This window comes from Rhinolophus sinicus, linkage group LG12, assembly GCF_036562045.2.
Source record: "Rhinolophus sinicus isolate RSC01 linkage group LG12, ASM3656204v1, whole genome shotgun sequence".
Classification (NCBI taxonomy): Eukaryota; Metazoa; Chordata; class Mammalia; order Chiroptera; family Rhinolophidae; genus Rhinolophus; species Rhinolophus sinicus.
Genome location: NC_133761.1, coordinates 14586451 through 14598745, shown reverse-complemented (window position 1 = coordinate 14598745; position 12295 = coordinate 14586451). Strand labels below are relative to the sequence as shown.

At 39.4% G+C, this 12295-nt stretch overlaps 1 protein-coding gene across 5 annotated transcripts in view; it reads left to right on the top strand.

Annotated features, from left to right (window-relative positions):
- The window catches only part of COL14A1 (collagen type XIV alpha 1 chain), a 224969-nt gene that overhangs the window by 116083 nt on the left and 96591 nt on the right, over positions 1–12295 (top strand). For all 5 annotated transcript variants that reach the window (XM_019716589.2, XM_019716514.2, XM_019716662.2 and 2 more), the window contains exons 20-23: positions 1640–1769; positions 4881–5003; positions 7269–7418; positions 10408–10524. In XM_019716589.2, coding sequence (XP_019572148.2) covers positions 1640–1769; positions 4881–5003; positions 7269–7418; positions 10408–10524 — 520 coding nt within the window. The remainder of the gene's footprint in view (positions 1–1639; positions 1770–4880; positions 5004–7268; positions 7419–10407; positions 10525–12295) is intronic.

Genomic DNA, 12295 nt, shown 5'->3' with positions numbered 1-12295 from the left:
TACTCCTTACCTCAAAGGATTGTGGTGAAGATGAACTATATTAGAATACTTAAGAGTACCACCTGACACATAATAATTAAGTAAATGAAGGCTATTATTATAAACCACAGCAACTACTGCCTCGCAATCTAAATGTGTCCTCCAAAATGGCCTCAATGCTTTTCAATATGCCAGAGTCTAAATTTGATTGGTTCCAAGGCCATGTGTTTCTCAATTTGAGAGATGACTTTATTTAAGGAACATCAACCCCCAGGTGATTTGCTAAACAAACAGCTTGGAACAAAAAGCCCAGGCTCTGTGCTCCAGAGAGCATCTACATAGAAGACACACCCTGAAGGGAAGCTACCCGAATGGAGTAATACAAGTCAGGGTTATTGTGGCTACAGTTCTTCCTTTACATGGCCTTAATGCTACGGTTATTTAATTTATTCTTGAATGAAGCAGAGCTGTTTTTCAAAACTCTCCCACTCAGGACCACATCAATAGAACCCTGCATATTTCAATGTCCCTTTCCTATGAGAAGCAAAATCCTATCAATCCCATATAAAAAAATCACCTAATTCAGATTTCCTTTTTTCCTACATTTAAAAAACATTGCTTTCAGAACTTCACTGTACCTTAGCAACAGCTGCTTCTGGGTTCAACTTGAGGCTTTCTAGGGCTTATTCCATGATTTATAGGTCCCTTCGCTCATCCAGACATAGACAGCACAGCCCTTTGCCTGCTGGCATTGGAATTGAAAAGCATCTCCAGCTGTCCCAGTCTTGTGACTGCCTCAAACACATTTGGGTTAATTCTTACATCCTAGCATTTTTCCAGCCATGATTAAATTCCTTAAATGGCCCAAGATGTGTCAGCATCTAACTGCTGGAACACAGGCAGAACGGCGTGTGGTTTCAGTATTAAGAACATGTGGTTTTTCTGGTTCACATCTTCTTCTAGGGATGCCAGAATTGGCAGTGCTGAGGCACATGGCGGGATACACTGATGCTGGTGTGGGTCATCCCCACCAATGCGTTTTAGTTTTTGCAGCCTTTAGAGACAGAATGGTGGTGATTTCAGAGACAGGAAGACATCTTTTAGAAATAAAAAAAAAAAGCTGCAACATTTTTAGTGTTACGGGTAAAATGTGTTTTGATTCGGAAAACTTGGATTTAATGTGCCATTCTGTTGTTCTTGGCTAGCATCCATTCTTTTCCGAAATCCTGGGAGTCGATTATCTCTCCAAGCCTGAAGAATGGAAGGCTGAATTTTTGAGAGGGTTAGAATCAAAGTAGAATCAAACATGATAAGCAGGCCGGGTTCTAGAACAAACACGCCTGAGCTATGAACACTTGCTTTCCAAAGGATTATTCTCTCTTCTGGATACTTTGCAAATGCTGAGAAGATATTGAGAAAAGACTATTTCTTGAGCCTAAGAGCTTCACATCGAAATGGTCTGCGTTAGTCATAAACGAAAGGTTGCTGCAGGGGAATTTCAGAGAGAAATGCTTTTGCATGGTTGCTCTTCTTTTTCTCATCACTCCAAGTACATCTCCTTGCTTCTGATTATTTCAAAGTGCTTATAGACCGACTCTATTAGTAGACCAGTGGGAGCAGAGGTCGTACTGAGACCATGGTCCTTTGCTTTTCTGTGTAGGTTATGGTACCTGGAAGTCAGAACAATCTCCTTCTGAAGCCTCTGCTTTCAGATACTGAATACAAAGTCACGGTGACTCCCATCTATGACGACGGAGAAGGTGTCAGTGTCTCTGCCCCTGGAAAAACCTGTGAGTGAAGCTTTCTCCCTGTGTATACTAGCTGACTAATTAATGAAAAAATGTTCATGCCCTGTAATACACTCCGAATGACACAATGCACTGTGGTGAAAAGAGCAAAAGCGATCTGGAGACAGAAAATCTGGGTTTGAATTCTGTCTTCACACGTTCAAGCTGTGTGACTTAGGGCAAGTTGCTTAACTGCTCTGGGCTTCAGTTTTATTGCTGATAAAAGCTAAGTTGTAAAACAACTGCATCGTACGCCTGCATCTAATTTATCACAAGTCCTATTCATGCTCCAAAGTGCATTCAACATGCCTCTCCATTTTCTCTTCATCTAACTGCTCTACCCCAATCCAAGGCACACTCACGCTCACTAAAATAAGTGCCTGAGCCCTGCTATGGAGTCTTCCTTTGAGTTTTCCACTCTTGACTCCTTTGTTTTTCTCACAGCAGCATGAAGAGCTTTCTAAAATATAAATTATCTCATAATTTGGAACGCCTCCGTTCCAAGGCTTCCAATGGCTTCCCATTGTGCTCAGGATAAAATCCAACATCCTTTCCAAGGTGCTACAAGACCCTATATGACCTGCACCCTGCCGATCTCTTTGCTCTCACCTCCTAATAATAGCCCCAACCATACCTCTTTTCCTGCTCTTCCCTGGACATTTTCAGCTTGTTTCTGCCTCAGGACCTATACACTAGTTACTCTTTCTACATGGACTATCCGTTCCCAGATGTTTGCACTTCTGGCTTTTTCTTGTCATTTTGGTCTCAGCTGAATGTCATCTCCTCAGACTTTTCTGACCACCCAGGCCAAGGAGCTCCCACTCTCTGTGATATCATCCCTTTTTGTTTGTTTCATTTTGTTTTGGTCTTGTCAGAACACTACTTACTGTCTGATGTTTTCTTGCTTACACATGTATATGTTTATTATCTGTCTCCCGTCCCTGGAAAGCAGCATCATGAGAGTCCAGGCCCTCCCATGTATGTTCATCACTGCGAACCAAACTCCTACCGCACAGAGGAGGCCTCGTGAAATATTTACGTTAGATAAATTGGCCATGATGATCACATGAGGAGTATGCAAGGAAACCCTTGGTCAAGGCACTGCAACATCTTAGTTGTCTTCATTTCTCTGTGGTTGTCTGGACGTGTGTGAAGACGTCCCCAGAAACTAGTGGCTTAAAACCGCAACCATTTTATTCTAGCACGCAATTCTGTGGGGTGGGAAATTGGGCAAGGCTTGCTGGGAAATCCTTCTGTTTCACATAGTATTGATGATGGCAGCCAGGTGGCTGGGTTTGGTGTGGAGTGTCCAAGATGACTTTATCCGTGGTAACTCAGGACTGGAAGCACAAGAGTCTTAAGAGGCAGAAAGCAGAAACTGTCAGGACAGTTAAGGGCTATGCTTAGAACCAGTACAGCGTCACTTCTGCTGTAGTCAGTTGTTCAGGGTGGTCACAGAATTGACCCACATTCAAGGAGAGGGTCATAACCTCCACCACTCAATGGGAGGTTAGTCAGAAAAACTGCTCCCATCTTTAATCTACTGTAGTTACCCAACAGTTATGTGTGATTAGGGGCAGAATAATGGCAAGAGCTGAATTCTCTACCTGGGCCCCTAACTATGGACTTTTTCAAGTAAGTGTGCAAATCATTAAAATTCTGTAGCTGCAGCCCGAAGTCCTGGCTAGGGTATTACAATATCTCCTCACTTGACTGCGCTGGCACCTCTCCCTCCTCCCTATGCCTATGCTAGGAGTGCCTCCTTCCAGACCCCCACCAACCTGCACGTTTTGCTAAAGATCACCCAGAGTATTGTGCACTCTAAGAGTTGCTACAGTTATCTCCTCGGCATTCATGCGGAAGGAGACCAGGCAGGGGAAGAGCCAAGCTGTGGGGGAGTTCTAAGCTCTTCACCCCACTTTCACCCATGCATGGGCATCTTAGCATGGGCATCTTAACATGAACTTGATTTGATGGATACATTGGAATTTCTAGCATATTTTGTTCCTAAGTGAGGGCTTGAAAACCAGTCTTCACAGCAATTAAGAAAGAAAATCAAGTAGTAGTCGCATGCATCAGCCTTGCCTGTCTTAAATCCAGGTTGTTAAAAAAACAGTCGTCAAGGATGGTTTTAAACAAACATAGTAAATTCTGCTGTTCAGAGTTGGTTTTGAACTGTGTTATTTAACACTCGAATGTTCTAGAAAGTTACCGTAAAGGCACCATTGTGCGGAGGTGGGGCCGGAAGGAAGAAGGTGGGAAGGAGGAGGGACTCCATCTAACTGCCAATGACCTGGGCTTGAAGATCTACTTTTAACTTTCGTATTTAAAAATCAGCATAATTTGGGAAAGGATTCCATGTTGAACACACATATACACCCACACAAATAAAAACTACTTAAAGACTATGTCTGGCCTTAAATCTCATGCCAGAAAGAAATACCGTCACATGTCACAATATTGACATAGTAAAATTATTTTTAAATGTTAGTGGATGGCCTCCTTATTGTAAGCAGTGGTCCACACGACTAAATTCTATCACTAACAAAGAGATAAGGATATTGTCTGTCATTACTCGTATACACTATAGTTTACGAAGTTCCTCCCGCTTTAATGATTTGATAAAGAATTGATAAACTGTAACATAAAATTTCCAACAATATAGGTAATGTGAAGATGAAAGCACACATAAAATCATCAGCATCTACCTCCGAGAAGTACCATTATTACTATTGCATGACCACCCTTGATGCTGCTGAACAAATATACTTTGATAGTGGAACAGAGTGGCATGTAGACAGAAATTTTAGTAAATGCTTTAATAAAATTTTACTTACAGTTAACTTAAGAGAAAGGGACCAAAATGACATTGAATGAACTGCTGATCTTCAGATAAAAGTGTTTTACCATAAGCGCAATTATTTTCTATATGTTTAATATTTAAAACAACCATGGACTCTCAAAGGGTTCTCACTGTGTGTTTGGTGCATTGTCACTTGTAAATATTTTTAACCCGGAGGGAAGAGATCTTAGATTCTGTTAACTACAGTGTAGGTTACAAAGATGGAAATCACATGAAAACCCTTTTTATTTTTCCTTTTCTTTCCTGCTCAGTACCACCTTCTGGTCCTCAAAACTTACGGGTCTCAGAAGAATGGTATAACAGGTTGCGTATTACGTGGGATCCCCCATCTTCTCCTGTAAAGGGCTATAGGATTGTCTATAAACCTGTTAGTGGTAAGTAATGATTTTTTAAAATATTGTTACCATGATTAGGCATCTAAAATGTCTTTTAAGATAAATTATTTTTGTTTTGACTTTCTATGTTTGGTTTTATCTTTGGTTTGAGAAGTGGGAAGAGTCTTTTACCATTTTTGAACAACAGCAAAAAAAGCCTTCCTAGTATGGTCAGTGCTATGGTAGACATTTTCGCAATAATGAAGTTTTGACCTTACCTAAGAAGTGAATGGGTACATTCATGAGCAGAATATATATTGGTGTCTATCTGCCTACACACACCTCAGACAAAGAACCAGCCTAAGGAGACCTTGACTCCAAGAAAATAGGACGTTTTTATGGCTCACTGGATACGTAAGCTCTTCACATTTGGAATCTCTAATTTCTAATTCCTTGACTGCCTCTCACTTCTTAGATTAGTTGGGGGAAAGTCCACTTAATAACTTCTCAGTCTCCTCATTTTGGAAGCTGTGTTGGGGTATATAATTCATCAAAGCCCCAAGATGGTGATAGTGAAAAGGTTTTTCCATCAGCCTCTTAGTCATGGGGATAAGGAAACCCCTCTCTCCTTACCACATCATTCTATCCTGAAGGCAGGAGAATGACCTATATGGGGCGATTGCGACTGTACCCTTGGTCCAAACCCCTGTGGGGATGATACCATGTGTACCTTTACCTGTATCATCTCCTGGCACTTAGCACTTTCATAAAGTCTAAACAGGAGACTGAAAATAGTATAAGGGACTTCTCAGTGTTCTGGACCTGGCCTTTCAGTACTCTGGTTGTTCAGCAGAGAGGGCTTCTCTAATTATTTTCCTTGATTTGGCAGGAAAATTTTTTAAAAATTCTTTGGGCGATTAAAAATCTCTTTCTGCCCTCAAAAACTCCATTAGTTTCCATCTATCATCTGAGATGTTGCTCTTGCTTCTGTAACACTTTTCAGCCTCTTCTGTGTCCCATTTATCCAGGTTCATACCACTAAAATACCCAACTTCCAATTTCTCCAGACAAACGTCTCTGTGAACGATGCAAATGAAGTAGCAAGAATCTACCACGGAAACACTAGCCTGAGACAGATTGCTTGGGATCTTTCACCACTTTCGTTTGTTTGTTTTTTTCTGTAGGCCCAAGGCTTATGTTAATTTGCAAAACAGACTTCCTGAATTTGTTGTTTGGCTCATTGTATAAACATTGATCAGATTTTCTGAGGGAAAATAGCTTTGTTTTAGGCCAGTGGTTCTCAGCTGGTGCAATTTTGCTTGCCCAACAGATACTTTTGATTGCCACGACTTGGGAGGTAGGGATTTGCTGTTGGCATCCAGCGGGGGCTGTTAAGCATCGTACAAGTCAAAGCCTGTCCTCCCTACTGCTCCAGAATATAAGATTCTTTAGCCCCAAGTGCCAACAATGCTGAGGTTGAGAAATCCTGTTGTAGGTCAAGTGGAAGAATTGTATGTGGACTTTTGCGTTGAGAGTTTGGGGAGTGGGAAAATTGCTACTGAAATAACACATACATACAGAAATCTATAAATACGATGTTGGAAGGGAAGTTCTGGAGTCAAATAATAAATATTTTAGGAACTTGTCACTCACTCAAAAAGCTCTTAAAGAAGGAGCACAACCGGGAAGAGGCAGGAGGTAAATACATTTGTATAGGATTTAGCAAGGAATGTTTTTAATGCTAAATCAAAGACTCCCCAGGGTTGAAACAGGTGAAAATGTAAAGGCCCAAGGAAGCCAGCTGGTCAAAGGCCTTGGAATAAGAGTGTCATCTGTTTGGTTTTAACAATCACAGGAAGAGTGGGTAGAACTAAGAGTGCTAACATACATGTGGCGAGGTACGGCACGCTGTTCATGACAGAATTTACTGCTGCTGCCACATGCACACCTGCTGAGGTCCAAGCTGGGTGTCTGAGAATGACTTCTTCATTTTGGCAAGTGTCCCCAACCCGATGGTGACATAGTAGGTCCACCATGAAGGCCTCACAGTATGGTGCATGTTGAATTGTGAGGTCCCCCTGCATCTTTGAGTAAGCACTAGGGAAAGAACTGTAGTTGAGAAAAGGATTGTATCCCGAGAAAGAGCCCTAGCATGGTAGTCAGGGATGTAAGTCTTAGAGCAAGATGGGGCTAGATTCAAACCCCAGTTCTTGTATACTCCAGGGCAACTAAACAAAAAACAAGTTGAATAAGTACAATTCACTTCAGGGGCATTTCCAGTTTTCCATATTCGGTTGTAACTGCAATACACTCTTTCTCCTTTAGTTGCTGGCCCAACACTGGAAACTTTCGTGGGAGCCAACATTAACACCATTCTTATCACAAACCTCCTCAGTGGAATGGACTACAATGTGAAAATATTTGCCTCCCAGGCCTCAGGCTTCAGCGATGCTCTGACAGGCGTGGTGAAAACATGTAAGACTGATGTCCTATTGCCTCAGCCCCCACATGTGGTTTTGCTGCTTGGTTTTCGCTGTAACTCAACCCTGGCTTCAACTTGACGATTGGTGTTTCTTTTCCTTAGCGTCGCTCTTTCTGGATGGTGTTTCATGGAAAGAAAGGTGTGCTCCTTACTCAGGGCTGTAGTTCAGAGTCCCGGTTGGCAGGCGGGATGTCAGAGCCTGGCGTTCAGCTCTACGTGATGGTGGTGGATAGGATTTCCTCCTGGAAAGTCTTTGTTGGCATTTTTCAAATTAGGTGAAATTTTCCAACCAGTCTGTAGCCTGACACAGCCAAGCCAGTCAGAGTTGGGCCAGAGGAGAGTTTGCCTTTTCTCAAAGGCTTCACCTCTCCTTCCCTTACACACACACACACACACACACCATCCCTAAAAGATGCCTTTTAAGTGTTTTTGTGCTGTCTGCACACCATCTGGGAGTCGTCCTTGGCATCTAGGACTCCCAGACACCCATGGCATAATGCAATGTTTTCCCAACTCCAGCACGTATGTTCCATATTCCTGATGTTTGTTATACTTCCACGCCATCTGCTTAATATATTTCTCTCAATTGACTTACAGGTTTTTTTTTACTTAAATACTTTCCAAAACCCATGTAATTACTCTAAACAGAAAAGCACTATTTTTAATACATAGTAAAGATAATCCAGCAATGACGAACATAAAAATGGTTTGGCTGTGTGCTGATGAAAATCGTCCTGAGGTCTAGCAAAAGTGCATGCCTCACACTTGAGAATGATAGTCATGGAATAGTCAAAAGCAAAAACCTTAAATCTGCTACTTATTAGTTATGGCCTTGAGCAAATTACTTAGCTTTTCCGAGCCCAAGTTTTCTCCACGCTGAAATGAAGATAATAATAACCATGCACAGGATGATTGTGAGATTTCAATAGATAATATATAAAAAGTGTCTGCCGTATCGCAAGCACTCAATGAAGAACCACTGTTATTATTGTAGTAATTGGGCCTTAATCACTTGGCCCATATCTCATTCTCATCCCTAATCAAATAATTAATCTTATAAATGGAATTATGCAAGAGTGGGATATGTATTAAACCAGACGCCAAGCTGCCTATATTTGCCTACCTGTATTTTGTATAGAGCCAGCCTTTTTATTAGAGGAGGCTTCCTGAATTCTCTTTTATGGGATATCTTGAAATCTTAAAACACAGAATCTATTTAATCTCACAAGAAATAGTAGTTTTGGACTTCGGCAGACCTAGGCAGCCGTTGGCCTGTGGCTCTGATCTCGTGCTTGGTTGTTGAAGTGATACCCTTCTGGGCAGTCCCTTAACCTCCAAGTAATTTCCCCCTGTTGTGCTACTCATTGCAATCCCACAGTCCTTCCTTAGCCACACCCTAGAATCTCCTGTGCGTTTTCCCACCCTCTATCTCTTCTCTGATCTAGTTTATCTTCATTTTCCTCTCTAGATGGCTCTGTCTGGTCTGCTATTTTTTTTGTCTCTATGATTTTTTTTTTTAATTGGTTTCTCTTCTTATTTTTTCCTTATCTCTTTCTACCCCCCTTTCTCCGCTTCCCCCTTCCTTTTGTTCCATCTCCCTTCTATCTTATAAATACGTTGAGTATTCGAAATATATGTTAAAACACAGAGTAGTAAGTTGTTTTATATTCTGTTCTTAAAGTAAAAATTAGATTGGCTCATTATTTGTTTTCTCTTTTTCTCCCAAGCAAAGTAAAACTCTGTACAATGGCGAATAAATTAATTTAAGCTGTTTTTTAAATTTAGTGTTGTTATATAAATTGTTATTGATTTCCTTTTTTTGTTGAGGAAGAAAGGGTTGTTTAATTGGTCTTTAAAAAATTTCTTCCTTCTCTGATTTAACAGAAAGGAACAATGTAAAAATGTAAATTGTGATGAGACAAGATTATTTTTATCATCTTCAACAATAGTTTTGAGCTATTTTTTTTTTAATTCTATGAGGTAGCTAAGAGAAAGGGAGAACTAAAATAAAATTACATGGATGAGAGAGTCAGAGTCATTAGAGAAAGTAAATATTATTAATTTTCTGCTTTTTCTACTTGGATTAAATAATAAACACTGGGTACTTACTCCTCTTTTATAAGGAGAAACGGTATTTTTACTGCTTTCCAAAATAACCTTTTGGTGAATTATTTTTGAATACCACAGTGTTCTAAGATTAATAGGAATCTATGTATTTATTCTTCCTAATTCTTTTGTTATATGTGTTAAAATTTTCATTTTTAAATTTTCAAAAATTTGTGCATTCTCATTCAGTCATGTTTTGAAGGTCAGTCCTTATAAAACTACTCCTATTTGAGTGAGACTTCCATTTTGTCTACTTTGTTCTCTTCCCTTTTACTTAAGCCATCGCTATGTTTCAGCGGTAGATAAGTACATATTGTATTTAAATTTTTATTATAAAGGTATCATATGTTAACTTTTGAATATTAAAAAACACACAAAGAGGGAAGATTAAAAATCACTCATAATTTCACCATCCATTGCATCTAGTTTTTATTATTGTTATTATTATTTTGATATTTTTAATTAAAATTTATTGGGGTGACAGTGGTCAGTAAAAATAGGTTTCAAGTGTACAATTCTGTATTACATCATCTATATCTCACATTGTGTGTTCACTACCCAGAGTCAGTTCTCCTTCCATCATCATACATTTGACCCCATTAACCCGTTGCATCTAGTTTTTTTCCCTCTGAATATATATTTTCTTTTTTGTTTACCACTGTCAGACAGACTGTATAATACATAATGTTGTACAGTTGCTTTTTCATGTCATAAAATAGTTATCTTGTGCAACAATGTGTTGTGAATTGATGGCTATTCCACTCTCACTAAGAAACTTTGAATTAGAGTTTTATCATGTTAAAGTTCATTTCAGACTTGGGGACATTTGTAGTATTGTCTGCCATGTGACACGGTTATGTTTCTATTTCCTTATAGTGTTTTTGGGTGTGACCAATCTTCAAGCAGACCAGATTCAAATGACCAGCTTGTGTGCTCAGTGGCAGATACACCGTCACGCCACTGCCTACCGGATAGTTATCGAATCCATCCAGGGTAAGTGCAATTCATCACCTCACTGTTTGTCAAGCCTTTGTGTACTTAGTTTTGTGCAAATCACTGGACATCATGCACATAACATTAGACAAGAGCCTTCTCATTAAAGAGGCAATACCGTCTTATGGATCATGGAGAATATGGAGTCAAATAGTTGGTTAAGCCAATTTTTAACCTCTCCAACCTCTACTTTCTCACTTTCTCATCTGTTAATGGGTAGAACCATAGTGCTGATCTTGTTCAGCTGAGATAAATCTGTGTAAAACCCTTGTAACAGTGCTTTGCACATATTAAGAGTCTGAGAAATGTTAGCTGCTATTGGTATTAGGAACCGAATAGCCAGGACTAACATACATTAAAATTAGAGGGTGCTGTTATTTTGGTATTTGCTCCATGGGGACTTAGGTTTGACTTTAATATTTTCCTTAGCGATTCTTTTTACTTTTGGGGATAATTGGTGAAGAACAAACTCTCATTCAGGAGGTGGTATACTATATCTATGTCACCCAGGACAAGCTCTTCAGCATTACAGTTCTCAAGTACGTCTACTATTTGGGACTTTGTTTCCAAGTTGAAACACTAAAAATGTCTGCTTATTTTTATTAAACTATCAAGAACAACAACAAAAGGATGATTCCCAAAAAGTGATTTTTAAGGTGCTTTTAATCCTCTTTTTACATTTTCAGCATAGATAATGTTCAGCAGATGAGATCAAGTAATGACAATTACTTTAATCAGATTTTTATTGTCAGTGGAAAAGATATGTCTTGTTATGTTTGGAGGACCATAAGAGACACTAGGGAATCCCAAATGATTCTTTTTAATCTTTCAATCTTGTTAATAAAATTGTTTTAAAAAGTTTTCTGTTTGGACAAATGATCATGGTTTCCTCATTTAAAACAACAACAAAACAAAAAACAAGGAGTAGCTACTTTTTTGGAGTCTGGCTAGGACTGTGTTTAGTAGCCTATATCCCTGGCCATAACTACATTCAAAATGCAGAAATCCCACTTTTGATCCAATCCAGAAAATGGAAACACAGTTTAGTGAGATCTGAGACCATTTGGAAATCCTCTGAGGATATGAGAATAGAATATGAGCAACACCGGAAGCGATTCTGCCCACTTCAACCAACACCGCTAATTCCTTGATTTCCTGTGTATGATCCCCTAGGAATCCTTTTAGCCTGACATTGGCTAAATATATGGGAGTGGCTTTAGTCCGGAATAAACACCAAGTAAAGGAAAATCAGGACAAGTCACATGGATTTGGTGGTTGTATTTAATATGATTTATGGCATGCTTAAACCCAAGCAGACAGAAGATAAGCAGCTATCTGAAGCTATGAAGTCTTGACGAGTTATGTTTCATGTAGAGTTAAAAGACTAGCTAAGTCACACTTTATTAGGAAAGCGTGGACATTTAGTGGTATGTGTTAAGCTTTAAAAAAATGCTAAGGATAAAAATCACACTGCTAAAGCACTCCTTACACTTTTATCTTTTTATAACATTTTACTATGTTGACATGAAGGAACATAGGCTCTTTAGGATATTCATTGTCTTTCATAAAAATTGTAATTATATAGGTTGACATGAAATTGTATCAAAAATGGCTTATCAGGGGAATTGGTGAAATGCATAGGTATTTTTTTACTGAATGCTTTTAGTTTAGCATATTTGCAAAATAGCCCTGGATTCTTATCAGAGGATGTGACTGACACGTCTGATAACATTGATCTGGTAATCCAAAACCTGAATAAGTTCTTTCTGAA